This window comes from Saccostrea echinata, unplaced genomic scaffold (assembly GCF_033153115.1).
Source record: "Saccostrea echinata isolate AGI-Se365-2 ecotype Australia unplaced genomic scaffold, CSIRO_AGI_Sech_v1 ptg000012l, whole genome shotgun sequence".
Taxonomy (NCBI): domain Eukaryota; kingdom Metazoa; phylum Mollusca; class Bivalvia; order Ostreida; family Ostreidae; genus Saccostrea; species Saccostrea echinata.
The window spans coordinates 3058638-3078462 of record NW_026889761.1 but is presented as its reverse complement, the minus strand read 5'-3'; the positions used below and the strand labels follow the sequence as shown (position 1 = coordinate 3078462).

At 32.6% G+C, this 19825-nt stretch overlaps 1 protein-coding gene across 1 annotated transcript; it reads right to left on the bottom strand.

Moving 5' to 3' along the window:
• Positions 1 to 3128: 3128 nt before the first annotated feature.
• On the bottom strand, positions 3129 to 7170 carry LOC133185193 (ficolin-2-like). Its single transcript, XM_061320286.1, has 4 exons — positions 7039 to 7170; positions 6194 to 6290; positions 5012 to 5176; positions 3129 to 3469 (listed from the first exon to the last, which is right to left on the bottom strand). The coding sequence occupies exons 1-4, from the start codon at positions 7063 to 7065 to the stop codon at positions 3225 to 3227; spliced, it is 534 nt and encodes a 177-aa protein (XP_061176270.1). The 5' UTR covers positions 7066 to 7170; the 3' UTR covers positions 3129 to 3224.
• Positions 7171 to 19825: the final 12655 nt, after the last annotated feature.

Below are 19825 nucleotides of genomic sequence, written 5' to 3'. Positions count from 1 at the left end.
TGTTTAGTTCAGCACAGTCCAGAAGAAGTGCGTCAGTTTGTAGCGTTTGCAGGATTTAAAAGGTGTTCCATCAAAGACTTAGGTCAAATAGACAAACTGATACAGGAAGTCATGCCATCATAGAAGACAAGGATCAGAACAGAGATAAAGTGTTAGAAATGGAATCCTGAGCATGAGAATGAATTCATCAAGCTGAAGTACCATTTCAAACATGCCCAAATACTGGCATATATACAGACTACAACAAAGAATTTGAAGTTTATGTAGATACCAGATCAGAAGGTTTGAATGCAGTTGTTTCTCAGGAACGAGGAAGAAACTATAAGTTATGTTTTACTAGCAGAACATTAGGGAAGTTAATGGAAAATTATCCAGCAGTGAAATTGGAATTCTTTTGTCTGAAGTGTGCTCTCAAAGAGAAATTTTATAACTATGCAAATGGACACAGAATCGTAGTAAAAGCAGACAACAACTCTCTAACTTTCTATTGACAACAGCTAAGTTAGATAGGACAGGACGTAGGTGGGTAAAAGCTTTATCTGCATTTAATTTTTAAAAAATGTACAAGCCAGTCAAGGTACCTACTTCCCGATACCAACTCAGAAGCGGTGCAGGCAGTCTACAAGAAAACACAGCTAAATACACAAATTGTCAACATGGCGGAAACAATAGAATGAAATATGTGGAGATAACGAACAGTATTCGGGCTCAAAAGTTCATTAAATATTACAAAATAGTAGCAGAGCAAACACGAATCTCCAAAACATTAGAGATGGATATAAGGTGCCATGGAGGAGTGATCATCCCCTGCCGACCGGTCACACCCGCCGTGTGCTCCTTGTCATGTTCGGAAAATAACGGAAAAATTCGTCGACAATTCAGTGTGTAAATAATGGCCTAACAATCAGTATTAAAAAAGTCAGTCATTATTTGACTTAATGATAGATTGTATTTGCCTACAAGGTCATGGTATCGACCATAGAACCATTGGATATCATTAAATTACATACCTCAGGACAACCTTTGGCTAAAATTTAACTTAGAGAACTCAGGATATTACAACATGATGACTCTTTGCTGAAATTTTTGGATAGAAGCAGTCAAAAGAAAATGCTTACCATCTAGAAAAAGAATTCCGAAAACAAAAGACCATATGACAATGCTGTGGAATTTTGAAACTTGAAAGTTATGAGTGCTATACAGTACATTAACTCAGTGTAAACCGACTAGTACTACCTAAACAACTTATACAGTTAGAATTATAGGAATTCACAGGAGTTGCAATTGCATTATTGCTTGTAATATTCTTTTGGGTAGGAATGAACTTTGACTCAGAAAATTAGATAAAGAATTACGACATATTTTTAAGGAGAAAGTCAACGTTTCAGAATGCTACATTAAAATGGATATAGCTTCAAATGGATCAAAGAATTGGGTGCTTTAATTTCATAATTATGCAAGTTATGTAATAGGCCTACATTAAACCAAGCCTCTGTGGTCATCCCAACTTCCTTGAACCGGAAATAATCAATTTAAGTTGAAAGGCCCTAAGCCAAATTAATATGATAATTCAGATTATTTTACCTTGTTCTGCCTTTATAGCACCCCGTAATAAAAAAAAAAAAGTACTTACTGCCAAATACTGTTTATCAATTCAAAATATGCAATGAATACTCCTGATGATCAAACACCACAAAAAAAATCCAGCATGTTCACAGTACAGAATGTGCAACCCAATTAATGATTACTGTTAAACTAGTACCAGGGTAACTAACTTTAATACAAAATACAGAGCTTGTATATAATTATGCAATAATATCAAGCAATTTGCATCCTTTTTTGTGTGATCTATTTCAAATATTGCAGAAAATAAAATTTAAAAGGGTAGGGGGTGATTTGGGCAAAGTCTATCTGGTACGGATTTTCTCACTTATATACAGAAAAAAACTGCATCTAAAATTTTTAAGTTAATCAAAGTCCTATGCACGAAAATATTTGTATTTATAGGCCGAAAATTTAACCCCTTTTTTATTTAACACAGAAACCGTTCATAAACTCTTTTAAACAGAATTTACCATATGAGATTCTGTAATTTTAGACTGGTTATTCTTTTATGGAATATTTACATATTAAGGAGCTACTAACATGACTATTTATGCTCAATTTGATACCTATATACTGATATACTTTGTATACATGAAATATTTAGTGTGGCTTCTTCCTAGGTTACCAATTTATATTAAGTAGAGTGCACTTAGAGGGTTTTTTTTTTCGTTTGTTTGCTTTTATTTGTTTTTTTTTTTTTTCCTTCTTCTTTTTTTTTTTTAAATTTTTTATTTATTTTTTTTTATCTTGCAAAAAAGGCGTCAAAGAGACTTTGTGGTAGAGTGAATCCGACCATGGTGTGCAATCGCAATATTTCTCTATTATTTTTTCTTTTGTACACAACGTTTTATTTAGAATTTTAATCAGTATAATTTTTTTGAAATAGTTAAGTTGGCCATGATATAAATATACCATATGATGTCTGTCGACATCATTTGAATTATCTTACATAAAAGGCTTGAATCTTTTTAATGGTTTATGAAATTGTTTCATTGTAGAAGAGGGCGGAGAGTAACCATTCAGATATCCATGATTATCCATGATTATCCAGGCAGAGAAACGATAGTTTGAATTCAAGTTCAAGTTTATAATCAATACGGCAATTTTATCTACATTAAATGTGATGTTTAACATATGTAAAGCATATGTTACTAATTATGTGAAAAAAGAAAATAAAACTATGAATCCAAAAGAGAGCAAGGCTCTGTAATAAACCTGTCTCTGTAACTGACACTGATTTGAGAACTAACACACTACAGATTTTGTTTATTAATGACCAGAGGTTCCTTTAATATTAAAAGTAATGTGTGTAATGTCCTATGATTCTTCATATCCTTACATAAACAAGAACTATGGAAGTGCATACTTGTTACACTAATTAATCATGTATGGGCGACTACTGTACTCATAGTAGATAAGAATAAAGACAGAAAAGTAGTTCTTGTATTGATTTTTTTTTTTTACTTTATGATGAGTTTATCAAGAAAAAACGAGTCAGAAAGAACTAAATTAACATGAAAACAATATGTAATAAAGGCATGCTGTTGATACATTTACTCATTTTTGTAGGTAATATAAAGACTTAATAGGAATAATGTTATAGCTGATGACAATCTGCCTCAGTTTCTGTGTCTGATCATCATCTGAGTCTTTTTTAACGCTTCATTATACTTCCAGTGCTTCCATGTCGGGTATTTCCAATCAAACAGAGCATACAGAGCGTACTGTCCGTTAAGATTTGAGCGGTGACAGTCGTAGTACCACCATCCTCCGTGAAATTGTACAGCACAGTGACGACTGTCCCGGTCATTATCCTGATCCTTTGTACTAAATTTATTACCATTGTGGTAAGTGAAACTGTCACCTAAAACATAGTGTACGATAAGTTACATACAAATATGAAATTTATGCATTGTTTTTAATCTAATTTGAAAAGTCCAGACGTATCATTTCTTTAAGATTTAAAATAAACATGCTAAATTTGAAAATCCTAAATCATGATCTTGTGTATCATGTAACCCCCACCCCCTTTTAATCTTTTTAAATATATTCGAATACAAGAATATCTTCTTTTTTATGTTATTCTATTTTCAATTAATGATAATTCAAATAAATTAAACGATCAAGTAGAATATCAAATCAATTAATTCTGCATTGAAACGCTGAAAATGTAAAAATCTTTCACATTAACTTTGTGTATAATGTCTTTGATATTCTTTCTTGTGTTCCGTTTTGTTTATCACCTTAAAAAGATTCAATGATTCACTTAAAGTTAATAAACAATTAATATGATATGAATAAGTGTTAACACTAAAATACCGAATGTGCTAAAACATGCATGATTGTGTCAACAAATATGTAGTCTGTATTATTATGAATCAATATATATGTAACTGCTTCTAGCTAAGGGTAAAGGCTAAAATGACTATTCACTCAATAGCATAAGACATTTATTTTTAGCCTGTATTTGAGACTAGCACAGGCCAAAATAGTTTAATGTGTTAAGTGTTGTGTACCTGCATGAAACTTCAATTTTGTCAGAATTTCACAATTAATTAAGGTGTACAAATACCAAGTACATGATGTATCATCAAAGTTTACATTGATAAGCAAAGAAGAAAACATATAGCTTGATTCTTCATGATGTGTACATCACCACTCTTCTCAGCAGTGGATTACAAATATGTAAATAAAGCCCCCTTCTTGGACAAGCATCATTTTATTGATAAAAACTTTAAAAATAAATGGTTGTTATCTTTAGTTAAATGTTCAAGATTGCGCATGCCATTCTATATATAAATACTTAGATATATAATGCTTAATATAAAATGGTTACGGAAATGTATAAATGAAAAACGGGTTGAAATTCTGTTATATTGAAAACACGTGTTCATTCTTTGTAAAAAAAAAAAAATGTAATCACTAGAAGCCAACAATTTTTTAAAACAATCTAATATCAATTGTCCGAAAGGTCTTTAAAGACATAATTTTGAAATTGGTGCTTTTTTCATGTTTAAGGATAATTCAATCATCAATTATTGAAATATGTATGTACTTCTTCCAGTGACTTAATTTTTATGAAAGTATTACAACACATGGTTATATTTCTTAATTACTATCTTTCAAAGAAACGGACAGCTGTCCTACTTAATATCATACAGGTCACGTGTAACACCGTACTGCCAAAATTAAAAATTATTCTCTTTAAAGGCGAATGTGATTCAACATAGTTCTGAATTACATTTATCCAATGACTTTTCCTCTGGTGTAATGCAGTTTTTTTTATAATGATATTTCTTAATCACAAATGTACCGCACTGTTACAAATGTAAAATTAAGTTCCTATGTTTGCAAAAAATGATACTAAAGGGTCTTTATATCATATTTATTCCAGTGAAAAAATTACTTGCAGTTCCTGTGTACCCGGATACTGTGAGTGGATATTTATCAGCCTCGTTTCCGATATAAAACGTTGAATATTCAGCATACGCTGTGTTCCCATTAAATCTCTGGAGATCTATTCGCAGTTCCTGGTCCTGATCCTTGGTTAAAGCATGGATTGCATCATTCCCTTTATGACAAATGAAAAAGAAAATCATTGAAACTGATGTTTATAACTAATAATTACAATATACCTTTATCCTGTGATATGGCTTGTTTTATGAATTGACATATACAGAATAAGTTATACAGAATAGTTAGAGTTAGAGGTTTCTATTGTTAGAGATTTAATGGGTGGTGCTTAAAGTTAAATAACAGCTTAAAGTGGTGGCACCATTTTATATTTCCTTGTTTTGTAAATCAAAACAATATAAAATCAATGTTGATTTCTCGTCTGTTTTTATTTCGACTAAGCAATTCCTATGATAACCTTGTAGTTAATTTATTTGAGATATAGGTTGCTTTCTGTCATTGCTGGTTGACTGTTTGGTTCAGTTATTTTTTATTTCAAATTCTGTTACAATTTTCAATAAAGATTGCAACCCAATATTTCTAGAAAATTAGTAATTATAGGCATAATAATAATAATAATATCAATTGTATTAGACAGATGCTAGAAAATCAAGAGTTGTAGGCATAATAATAATATCAATTGTACACAATATTATACAGTTTGATAGTAAACATGTATGACTATTTTTACTTTGATCTCAGTACTATAAATGAGTTGCACCCAAAAGATATATCAAGAAATGAATATTAAAAGCTTTAAAAATAACAACTCCCGATCATGAAAAAAGGAAAGAAACAACAAACAAAAAGACACAGAAGAATACAATAATGCAGAAAACGAAAAATAACTCTGTTTATACTTCTAATATTATGTGTTGTTTAACTAGCAGAAAAGAAATCTCTGCGCGCGCTTAACCTTTATTTTTATTTGTATAAAACATTCTATATAATATAATAAATACTGCATGTAGCTGAAGGTAAAATTGAAAATTTTCACCTCTTGAAAACCATTGTCTCTCGGGTCCGTTTCGGTTGACAGTGGGTTTATCGGGGTAAAAAAATTCAATGTTACCCTCAACTACAATCAGTATAAATATGAACAATATTTTTTTTCTTTTAAAGTTTGTATTCTTACCAATCCAGTAGTTGTTCTTTGGATCACCAAAACCATTTCTATATTCTTTCCAAGTTCGATAGAAATCAGTTGAACCATCTATTCTTTTCTGTATAGCCTATAAAATGGAAGAAATATTTTATCTTGTGCCAATTAATTTAAGATAATGGCCTCTTTTTAAATTGAAAAATTGATCGTTTATTTCCAACCATGTGTACCATCTATCCATACACACACACATCAACGTAACTTCCTACCTAACTATCCATCCACTTTCCATCTTGTATACATAAACAGATATGTGTACTAACATACATGCATACACATACTTACATAATTATAAATATACATGCATACACACAAACTTACAAATAAACATGCATGCATTCAAACAAACTTACATACAAACATACATTTATACTTACATATAATCATACACGTATACACACATACTTACCTGTAAACATACATGTATACACACAAACATCTATAAGTAATCCCCTAATGTGTACTAAAATTAAGTGAGCAGATCTAGATCTTGTTATACTAAACTGATCATCTGAGCACGTTTTACAAGGCATTAACTTCGTTCCACAAGCAGATATTAAATTTGAAACACAGGGTGACCCTGCACGATTCAGCCATGTAAATGGTCACTAAAAGAGGGGGAATGGTCACTGAATGGCAGAGTTTTATGCAGTGAAAGTTCTAATTTTGAATTATGTTCCTGTGTTAAAGTAGAATCTCTCTCTCTCTCTCTCTCTCTCTCTCTCTCTCTCTCTCTCTCTCTCTCTCTCTCTCTCTCTCTCTCTCTCTCAATATCTCTCTCTCTTATTAATCTGTCCATGTGACATATTTGAACTCACCGTCCATCCGCCTCCATCTGTAGTCATGTCACAAAAGACAGAAGTGATGTCAGAATTAATCAAAATCTCATAGACGCCATCTTTTCCTTGCAATGTGCTATTTTGTTCCAGGATATCGTAGCATGATTTCGGGTGCAAATCATCTGCAAAATATATAAAAAGCGGTTGATTCAGCTTTAATTAAAAAAAGCCCATTCTAGTTATGATTCTTGGTTGTTATTAAAATATAGCTTTTGGCCACTTGATATTTTTTTTTCAAATACTATGGAAAAGGATTCTAAATCTATGTTTGTACATGTAAAAGTTTCGCCACATAACTTTTAATCAATCTTTAATCCAGAACCTCCCAGAAATGTCCAACAAATGGGTTCAGAGAATTGGATAGATTTATTAGAGGGACGGAAAAAAGTTAGGATTTTGATGTTGATAGAAAATCTACAATTTTTAAATATTTTAGGATTTTAATTGATTGATTGTATGTTGTTTAACGTCCTATTCAGAATTTTTCACTTATTTAGAGACATCACAATATACCGTGAAGACCTTCAAATTTAGACCTATATTCGGCACTCAGGGCCTTTGATAGTGAGGGTTCTTTATTGTGCTAACTCTTGTCGAGGCACAGGACATTGGGTTTTAAAGTCTCATCTGAAAGACCCGTGACTTTCATTTCAATGCAGGGCGCTTGGTAAAGGAAGAGTCACTACCTATGTTTACGTCTTAGACGCTGGCGGCGCTTCGAATGAATTCTCGATAACTTCCACACAAATATTTAAATATCGTGTATTAAACAAGCATGACTCTATATGAAAAGAAAGTCATAAAATGTTCTTCACAATTTATACCTCCTTTTGACGAAAAGTTAACTGAAAATGCAATATCATTTTATGCATGTCACATGGTACGTTTTTTAAGTTGTATTCAAAACTGAAATTTGTTTCCCTGAAAGGCTTTCAACTCATGCTGCCGTATTGATTCTTGGACTTGATGAGATCAAATTACTAACAACAATCTTTCCTCACCTCTCTCTCTCAAATCTGAGCTTTAAAATAAGAACAACTATGAGTTTGGCTGAGAAACAACAAAGCAAAAAAAAAAGTAACAAAAGATCAGTTATTGCTATGAAGCTAGAATATACTTTCATCAATAAGAACTTTTCAGGGTGAACTTAAAGACAGAATATTACATTGTAATTTAGTTTTGAAACTTAAAAACTTGACATTCAGTTCATAAAGATGACTTATTAAATATAGATTCACAGAACAATTATATGATTATCAAACTTATTAACTTTATTTTATCCTCTGTAAAATTTAGCATAAGAATCATAGCTCTATGGAGATTTGTTATCAAATACTAAAGCATGCATAGTTCAAGTTTCTGATTTCAGTGTGCTATAAAGATTGAGACTATGTTGCTAAGAGTCTAAGATAAACGATTAAAATAAGTACTTACTTAGTAAGTACGTACCTACATAAGTACAATACTATATTAGTATAGGAGGAATGGTTACTTAACTTATAACTTACCAGCTGACAGAGAAGAGGAGATGTGCAGATTTAGAACTTTATGACCCTCAAGTAAACCATTCAGGGTCTCATTGATAGATTTAGAATAGTTCTTAAAGGTATTTTCCATCTTTTGAAATCGTTTTTCATATACGTCGTCTCTTGTCTCCAAATCTTTTAATTCCTTTGTCAAGATTTTGAGTTTCTGCTTCATTATTTGAGAATTGTTTTTGTTGTCTATGACATCCATCACTAAGTTTTGAATTCTCTGAACCATAGAAAACCTCACTAGGCTCTCCTGGTTAAGGATGTCCCGCAAAACACTGGATACTTTTCCTCCGGACGTCGTACTTCCGTCCAAAATAGATTTTTCCAGATTGTCATTGTCTGCTGCAACTTGTCGACCAAACGTTACATTCAGCCAAAGCAACATATATAGACTCTGTAGAATATGCATTTTTGTAATATGGTTCTCATTCGCTTGAAAGTCAAGGCTAAAATATTCCTTCAAAGATTAGAGAGATTTTTATAAGATTTGACAAAATAGTGAGGGGAGGTTATCCTTCCTGTGCCAAAACATTGACGTAAAAAGAATTTTTTGATACAGTATTTACGTTATCCCACCTTTTGATGCATATGAGTACTTTACAGAAATCAAAGTGGCACTTATCTATATTTTTATGGTTGAAAAGCAAAAGAAATTGTTGACGTCTTTTTCTTGGAATCGTACTCCGGATGGTATTTGGATTACATTGTTTGAAGATAGTTTCATGAAATCAAACGGATGAGTTAAGTCTGGAATCTATCAAGATTTACGTAAGCATACGCCTCATTTACCGGTATAATGTGATATACATATGGTATACTGATAACCACTTACTTCCCCGCCCTTACATTGTAGACAGCGGCTGGGGGCAAAATGCAAGAGCAATGAAGCGAGTGGGCCCAATCAGTACACTAAATTTGTTCAAGTAAGAAGCCAGTATCATTCCACAGTAAGTTTGTAAAAGTTAGCAGCCTCTAACAGTAGACAATGAACGGGTCCTATCTGTAATGTTTGTGTATGTACATGTAATATCAACGTCTTATTCATGTTATAAAATATAGTGCAGTTTATGTCTTAAAAGTGAGATGGACCCTATCTGTGTATGTTAGGGATGTCAGTAAAAGTCAGTCGATGTACTTTGTTTATTTAAAAGAGTGGACCCAAGCAGTGCACTTGAAGTTTAAAAATAGAACGAGTCTTTTCAGAATTTTGTAATACATGTATATCAAAGCGAGCAGGCCCTATTAGGGCACTTTTAGTAAGTAAAAGGAAGCCGCGGACCATGTATAAATGTGAGCGGGTCTATGTTAAAGTGAGCAGGCCATAAATAAAAGTGAGCGCGTTCTATGTAGTGAGCAAGCCCTATCAGTAGCAGTTAATATCGAAAATATATTTTCGCATAACCGAAAATTTTTCTTATTAATACAGAAAATGTTTTTTCATCTAATCATCTTGTAAATTTTGCAATTGCAATTACCAACCCCATTTGGTAAATTCAAAAATGACAACAGGATATATCTTTACCGAAAACCTTATTATTTATTTTTCGAAACAATATACATGTACATAACATTTCAGAAATTAATCTAACTTGTATACAGCTTCTATTAGCAAACCTTTACAAAGGACAAGATACTCTATCGGCCGACTTTGGCCCCTTATTGTCCCCCGACATTAAATCTCAATCGTCTGTCAGCCTGTCCGTCTGTCTGTCGCAAAAACTTTAACCTTGGTCATAACTTCTGATTGAGAAGAGATAGGCTTTCATACTTTACATGTACACTACCTGTGACAAGACCTTTCGAATTATGCTATGATTTTTGTGCCCGTGACATTGACCTTGATTCTTGACCTAATTTTCAAACATTTTAACATTACTTAAAATTGGTCATATTTTTTGAATGAGAAGAGAAATGGCTTTCATATTATACATGTATATTATCTATGACAAGACATTTCAAAATTTACTATGATTTTTGAGCCCATGACCTTAACCTTCATTTTTGACCTTCTTTTCAAAACGTTTATCTTTCCTTATAATACAACCCGGGTTAAATCCCCGTACACCCTTGATTGGACCTGGGTAACGAATTTATTTCCTATGTACTTAAATAAATTCTTTGTAAACAAGTCCAATCAACTGTGTTTCAAGCTATCGATGAGGTTTACTACGTCCTACAATGCATCGTGACGTCATGTTATTTGCTTTTTATCATAGAGAAACTATGCATTGTGACGTCACGATTTTTACCCCCGGCTCAAGTCGGGTGTACGGAAATTTACACCCAACTTTGTAACCAATCAAAGCTCTTGTTACAAGCTACATAGGAAATAAGACTTTTTGCCCTTGACCATGATCTTTAAGTTTGACCTATTTCTCAACAAATTTTAACTTTACTTTAAATTAGTCACTAAATTTGAATGAGAAAAGATAGGGTTTTCATATTAAATATGTATTACCTGTGAAAAGACCTTTCCAAATGTACTATGGTTTTGATCCCTTGACCTTGACCTTCTATTCAAACATTTTACCTTTACTTACAACTTGTGATTGAGAAAAGATAGGACTTTCATATTTGACATGTGCATTACCTGTTACAAGATGTTCCGAGCTATGATTTTTGACCCCTTGACCTTGACCTTCATATTTGATCTAATTTTCAAAAAATTTAAATTTGGTGATTACTTTCGAATGACATATTATAGGGTGTTCATATTTGACAAGTGCATTACCTGTGTCAAAATGTTTCCGAATGTGCTATGATATTTTGCCTACCATTGTATATATGTGTGCATACCAGTCAATGCAGAATACATATAGCCTATAGTAGAACAAATACTGGCGTGACAAGGTTCAAAATACATTGTCACTGTATTTTTTGATGCAGTAGCGAACTTTTCTGCCTTAGTTTGAATTTTCATATCCCAAGACCAATAAAAAACAAGATTGAATTGCATACATGTACTTCTATTGATAGAAATCAAGATATTTTAGGAAGATATTCTTATTATTGATGTGTATCAAATGGACAGAGAGGTTTCTTGTCCAAAAATTTAATAGTGATAAAAAATCACTCAACCATGACTCTAGCGTGCTTGACGTAAGCCCGGGTAGTTTTTGTAATGAAGTTTGGATTTTGAAGTTTTGAAAGCCAAGACTGGAAATTTGGATAAATTGGACATTTTTGCAGTCTCCTGTGATTTTTTGAAAATATCCGGTGAAAATTTGCACAGAGTTTGAAAGAAGTAACGCGCTACTAGAATTCAAAGAGCAGAACAAAATTGCTGAAGAATTTAACGTGTCCCAGTCAACTGTATCACATGAAATACGTGGAGATAACGAACAGTATTCGAGCTCAAAAGTACATTAAGCATTACAAAATAGGAGCAAAGCAAACACGGACCTCTAAGACATCAGAGATGGGTTCAGGTGCCATGGAGAAGTGAGCATCCCCTGCCGACCGGTACCACCCGTCGTGTGCTCCTTGTCATGATCGGGAAATAGCGGAAAAAATCTGTTGACAATTCAGTGTGTAAATAATGGCCTAACAATTAGTATGAAAAAAGTAGTCAGCATTTGACTTAATGATAGATTGTATTTGCTGACAAGGTCATTGTATCGACCATAGAACTTACGAAATGATGACATTAAACGAGACTGTTGATATTTTTGTTTCATCAACTTGTTTGTCAATAACTTACCTCGTTTTAGAAATTGTTCATACGTAGAGCATGCTCTGGCGTACCGAATCAACTGAGAGATATAAACCCCGTATGCAGCTGATAAGGGTATATTGCTGTATAAGTAAGGGAAGCTGACGATTGAAAAGTCAAAGTCATCACGTTTATTATAAAACTTTGTTGTTAGATTACCATTAACGTCTTTATCAAATAAAATATCCAAATATGAAACATATGTGTCAGACTTCGTGGTATCTTTTTATCTCAAGCTTACAGGGATATATCGTGTCGACATGAGAATGGAAATAACCATTGTTAATTGACAATACGTCGTCGATATATCTAAATGCCGAGTTGAAGGTCACAGCAAGTATTTTCTTCTTTTCACGTAAAAGATTTTGAACAAATTCTGCTTCATATGAATACAAAAATAGCTCTGTTGATAACGGGGCGCAATTGGTATCCATGGGAATGGGCCCATCACAGCTAAACACAGACGCCAGTAAGGGAGAAATGTAACGGCCGTTCTCGGGTGACAACAGGACATCTGGACAGAATGATCCATTTAATTCATCTACAGACCAGGTTTCAAAATTCAAATAAAACCGCTGCCTAATATTTGAATGATTATGGTTTCATATGAGTAAGTTTATGGTATTCAATTAAAAAATGCTAATAGTGATTTGTAAACGGAAACTATACATCCTTCTTCCACATTACATAAAATGAAAGAATGTAAAGGAACTCAGGTCATCTTTAAAAAAAAACATTGAAAACCACTGATTGTATGTATGAAGTTTATTTAATCCTTGAATAAACTGATATATGCAGAAAATGTCTCTATACTGATGGTCTCATCATCATTGTTGATCTTTTTAGTGCTTCATCAAACCAGCTATGCCATCTGTTGTATTTGTCATATTTTATTGGGATTTAGCAAAGAAGCCGTTCAGATTAGAGATATGACAGTCGTTATACCACCAACCTCTTTTATATTCTACCGCACAGTTAGAGCTGCTTAAATTATTGCCTTGATCTTTCGTGGTAAATTTCATTCCATTGTGCTGACTGTCACCTTAAAGTATAATTATGTTATTAAAAATCATTTTGAGAAAGAAAAGTAGCATTTAACTGGAAAATATTCAAACCAGAGCCATTTTTAAACAGCATCCTTAACTGTTTCAAGAGAAAGCGAAACATTATCTTTAAAATAGCGTGTTGTATAATTGTCGCTAGAGAAAGCGAGGTATTATCTTAATAACAGCGTGTTTCAAATTTGAGGATAAAGAAAGGTCAAGTCATGATCATGAGACACAAACACACATTACCAATTGTGCCACTGTGTCCACACAGACTGAGCTTGTATTTAATTCGTTCATCCCCAACAGCAAAACTTGAGTACTTGGCATATCCTTTCTGACCATAGAATGTCTGGAGATCCACACGATGCTCATGCTTTCCATTCTTTGTGAGTAAGTGTAAGACATCATTTCCTTCAGAGAGATGTTAAAAACTAATATAAACGTCACCAAATTGCAATGAAATGTGACGATAATTGACAATGGCCATTCTCAAAAGTCTATTGAAGCAAGACAAATTGTGAGGAAAGCCAAAATGGAATGCTAGAAACAAGGTAGGATCAGGTACCATGGAGGAGTAAGCATTCCCTGTCGGCCTGTTACATCCGCTGTGTGCTCCTTATCACGATCGGATAAATGGAAAAATATAAAAACAAATCAGTGTGAAAATAATGGCCTAACAATTCTTGGAAAACGTCAGTCGACATTCGACTTAATAATAGATTGTATTTGCTGATATATCAACTCTGGATCTTAAGTATTTACTTATATATCCATTCCGGACCATATGTAAAGAATCAGATTGTTTTAACGAAGTAATTTTGCAGATGACCATTGACAAGATATGCAAATTTACAGGTGCCATTTTTATTGAAAAAGCATTTGTCTATGACATAAAAAATCCTGGTCTTTAATTTATCGTGGGTGTTTAAAAAGTCGTCCTTTTTTAACCTATTAATTCTTGGTAAAGTTTTGTGACTTCAAATTCTATAAAAGTATCTTAGAGTTATATATTTTATAAGATATATATCTGATTAATACTAATTCTTGAATGTGTTGTTGTACAGTCAAGATACATGTCCAATGGCAAAAGCACAAGAAAATACTTGAAATACTTTGTACAGAAAACAGAGACTCATACCAGAACATCGAAAACCTTATAAATGTACTTTAATTTTAGTTTTTAAGATTTTTTTCCCTTTGAGGTTGCTCAAATGCACATACTGGGTTCTATCAGGTAAAAAAAGTTAAAGTTGTTTCGGAACTTTAAAAGAGAACTCTCCATACATTTAAAAACTTTCATGGATTATGTTATTACCAAGATTTTTAAATATCAGGTATTGAACTCAGACATAAATTTGATATTTTTCAGAATCTCAAGATTTTTTTGTCGTTTTGCTTTTTAATACTGATTTTTATCATTTCATCTATTTTGATTATTTGCGTAACGGTCATTCCACTGGAAGTATAATTCAGTTTCCAGAATAATGTGAAATTTTTAATAGGATACTTGTCGTTCGGTACTTATTTATTCATGAAAAGTACATAGCATAACGAAAAGATACTGGAAGACGCGTCACTCTTTTGAGTCTAAAAGGGACGCATCATTCTTTTGAGTCAATAAGGGACACACTCAAAGAGACACACTCAAAGAGTTCAACGTCGCCCGCGTGGTTAGAGCGTTCGCTCCAGAGTCGCTGAGTAAAGAGTTGATCCTTACGTTGCGGGTTCGAATCCCACTGCGGAACGTGGAGACCGGTCCTTCGGATGAGACCTATAAACCGAAGTCCCGTGTCGCAGTGGGTGCTGACAGGAAAAAGATCCCTCACTGCTCAATGGCCATGAGTGCCGAGTATAGGTCAAAATTTGCAGCTCTCCACCGGCAAGTGGTGGCGTCTCCATATGAGTGAAAAAATTCTCGAGAGGGACGTTAAACAATAAACAAACAAACAAACAAAGAGTTCAATCGGTGTCCCTCGGATAATCCTCAGGGATATTAAACATATGTCATATGTACAATCTTCAGATTCCCAGTTTTGATATTAAACCTATAGTTTATACAAAAAATTGAAGGAATGAATTAAAAGTATCAGATGGATGTTGAAATCTCGCATTAAGCAATTGATGGGCAATATAAAAATCATCTATCCTTCTGTTTTCGACAATGTAGAAGTGAAACAAGAATTAGATAGATTACACGATCAGTATTTACTGGTCCCAGCTGACAAAGCAGGTAACAACATTGTTTGTAAGGCTCAGTATTTGAATTGTATTTTAGAAGAACTAGGATTTAATTCTACAAGTGGTAATCCAAGTTATACCCATAGTTCCCTTTCTAAAGAGGAAATTCTTCAAATCATATGTCAATTTTGAATATTTTTAATATTCCTAACAACCAGAATGAATTTGAATTACCATATCTATATTGGATTCCAAAACTTCATAAAAATCCTTACAAACAAAGATACATAGCGGGTTCCGGTAGATGTTCTATCAAGCCTTTTATCTTTACTCCTCACTAAAATATTTACAACTTCAGGGGAACTGTACAACAGTATATTCCAGAAGTGGTGTTAGCCAGATGTGGATACTTAAAAACTCGATCCAAGGAACTTTAAGAAAATTTGAAATCACAAAATTTTACCAAAATCAAAAACCATCAAAACGTACACGTTTTCAACACTTTATACAACCATTCCCTATGATAAATTAAATTCCAGGATTTTTGACATCACAGACAGCTGCTTTTTTAATAAAAATGGAACTCGTAAATATACATATCTTGTCATTGATCATTTGCAAAATTATTTTGTTAAAAAAGTTCTGGTTGTACACACTAGTACTCTGACGTTGATATTAAAAAATATGATTGAGTTTCTGATTGACAATATCTATGTAGTTTTTGGAGATCAGGTCTTCCAACAATCTGTTGGAATTCCCATGGGTACCAAGTGCGCCCCATTATTAGCAGACCTATTTTTGTATTCATATGAAACAGAATTTATTCAAAAACTTCTACATGAGAAGAGGAAAACACTTGCTGTGGCCTTCAACTCGACATTTAGATATATCAACAACATTTTATTAATTAACAATAGTAACTTCTATTCATATGTCGATTCAATATATGCCAGTGAACTTGAAATAAAAGACACCACAGAGTCTGACACATCTGTTTCATATCTGGATATTTTACTGGAAAAAGACGTTAATGGTAATCTAACAATAAAACTTTATGATAAACGTGATGACTTCAACTTTTCTATGCTTACTCCTCCATGGCACCTGATCCCGCCTCTGATGTTTTTGGAGATCCGTGTAAACTTGCTCTGGTCCTGATTTGTATTGTTTTAATGGATTTTGAGCTTGAATACTGTTCTTTTTCTACATATTTCATTCCACACTCATTGTTTCACGTTTTTTCTATGTTGGTACATGTCACGGTGGTCTTGATTTCACGAGCAATGAATTTTCCAATATCTAAATATTGTGTATTTGTAATTAAAAAAAACTTTTAAAGAAGGAAATTATGGCAAATCATTTTTAATTTATAACAAAAGGTAACCAGTTACTAGCTTTACCCGCCTTTGTTTTAAACCTCAGTTTTTGCTGATTTCAGTGATTTACATTTCTGCTATTACAGAATTTGAAACAGGGGGTTAAAGTGTATAGCACATTTTTTATATTTGAATGTTACATTGATATGTCGACAATATTCACGGCGGCTTAATGTTCGCTAAAACTTTTGTGACCCCTAACATATTGAAATTAAAACCACCACAAAGTGTTTCAAATTTATAGCATATCTTTCTTTTATTATATATATATTTTAGAAGGTTTGGATTTATACTATCTATTTTGTTGGGTGAATCTCATACTTATCCAATAGTTTTTATAGGATCATCTCCAAAGCCAGCTTTATATTCGTTCGAGGTCCTATGGCATTAAAAATTTTAACAAGAAACAGAGTTGCATACACGGATCGACGAATTCGAGTTCAAAATCTGATTCCAAAAACCATCAATATCTGAGGCAAGGATTTACAGAATGGTGATATAACATGCAAGTTAAAAGAATTAACCGACGAACCAATCCCATGCACAAGAGAATGCAAGATACGGTAGATGCTGGATGGGGGAAGAAACAACGCTGACTTTAAAATAATCTGTTATTAATTTAAATTCATACCAAATAGAATATATCTTTTAGAACACTCCTTTTCAATAGGTGTTATGAGAAAATGTGGTTTAGTAAAAGAAATACAAAATTATATATATATATATATATATATATATATATATATATATATATATATATATATATATATATATATATATATATATATATATATATATATATATATATATAATTTAATCAATTATTTAATCTTTAAAAAATGGTGATAAGAGCAAATTCAAGCATTTTCTTTATTGTACTTCTAGTCTAAAATTTTCCCCCAATATTCACAATTCAAACATATTTATAAAGTAACAATCATTTTGGAATTTTCAGTATCAGAATTATGTATCTCAAGCAGTTTCTTTCTTAAATTTAATAACTGTTTAGTAAAAATATACTTATGTCTATTTATGGCTGACATCTTAAAAAATATCACAACCAATACAATTTTGCCATTACATGTATTAATTAAACTATATTCAGTGAAAATAAATGCCTTTTTTTCTGCTTTCAACCCATAAAAGAGAGTGGGAGTACCTTAACTTGAATACAGAAGATTATGGTAAACATTATTTGTTTTCACTATGTACAGTACACCGTGTACGCTAAATGGTTTTCTAATGCTATGAAAATTTACAATTTAATGTTTTGTCACCTGCAGAGCAGAGCGACACTTAGGGATCACTTTTCCAAGCGTCTGTCTAGCTGTCCGTCTGTCACACCTTATATCTTGAGAACTGTTAAAGATAGGGATTTGATGTTTGGTTCATGTATTGCTTGGTAGAATGGGTTTTGTAAAATACCTGGGTTACCGAACTCGTGACTTTTGAATTTGACCTAATTTTCAAAATTCACCATAGTGCCAATATACACATATTCTTCGACTTTTTATAGGTAAAGAAGGTATGGTTTTAGCTTTATTGTGCCCTAAAAATTTAATGTTTTCAAAAAGTTTTGAAACTGGCTTAAATATTGGTTGGGTATATGACTGTAATAAATCAGGAAAGAATATAGCATGATGGAGTACCATTCTGGATATATGACGTCATTAATTTGATGCATTTCTCTATTTTAAACAGAAAAAGGCTCAAAATGACCCATTTCAAGGGTTATTTTCCTTAAGAAAATAGTGTCCACAGCCGTCGCCCACATTAATTTTTGGATATGTTGTGTAAAATTCTTTGAAAAATCACATATCTCAAAATCTTCGTGGGCGATGCCTGTGGACAGTATTATCTGAAAGAAAATTCCATTGAAAATTGATGTCTTCTGCAACTTTTAAAGAAAATACGGGAAAATGCACAAGTTTATGACGTCACAATTAGCATTTGGAAGGTCATGTGAGAAAAAAGATTTGTATGATCTTTCTGCATGGAATTTCAATAATTCAAAAAGCATGAGTTTTAATTTTTGACATCACTTTTATTTTTAAGAAAAACACAGGGCAAGATTTGTATTGAAACCGTACCTTGTTCTTTGTTGCAATTTGGCAAGTGCAATGCTTGCCATGAAATATGTTGAAAAATATCAGCGTTACAGTCCACCTGACCTTGAACTTTGTCCTATTTTTAAGAATGCTCTAAATTGTTGTTATGCCTTATGAATTTTGAGAAGTATGGTTTTGTTAAATAGCATTTATAAACATGTTTATAACCTACTGACATTTTCTTTCAAATCGCCCAGCCTCTTCCGTCGACCAAAATATTTTAAATAAATTCAATTTGATTATTTATTTTAACTTGAATTTATATTGATTGTAACTATTATGATATATATTATTAATCGCTGTCTTACTATCCGTGGATATTTTGTTTTCTTTGCTTTAACTACAATGCTATTATAATATTCACAAAAAAATGACCACCCTTTAGTTTAATTTATGTCTTTAATGATGCTAAAGCAGGCGACAAGATTTCCTCGGAACACTCTAGTTATACACTGTTAGTTACACACTGTCATACATTTAAAACTGTATCTTTAACAAACTTTAGGATCCAAACTATCCTATAAGGTTATAGAATACTATCCAGAACATTATTCCTAGACTATCCAGAATATTATCCAAGACTATCTACAGCATTGTTCAAGATTTTACAGAATACTTTCCAAGACTATCCATGATATCATCAAAGATTATCCAGGATATCATCAAAGACTATCCAGAGCATTATCCAAGCATTAACTGAGACCATCCAAAATATAACCCATCACAGTTCTCACCTCCCTGGCACAGGGTAAGGTATTTTATGAAAAGAAGCAATCTTACAATTGTATGTACTCAGGCATTACACCAA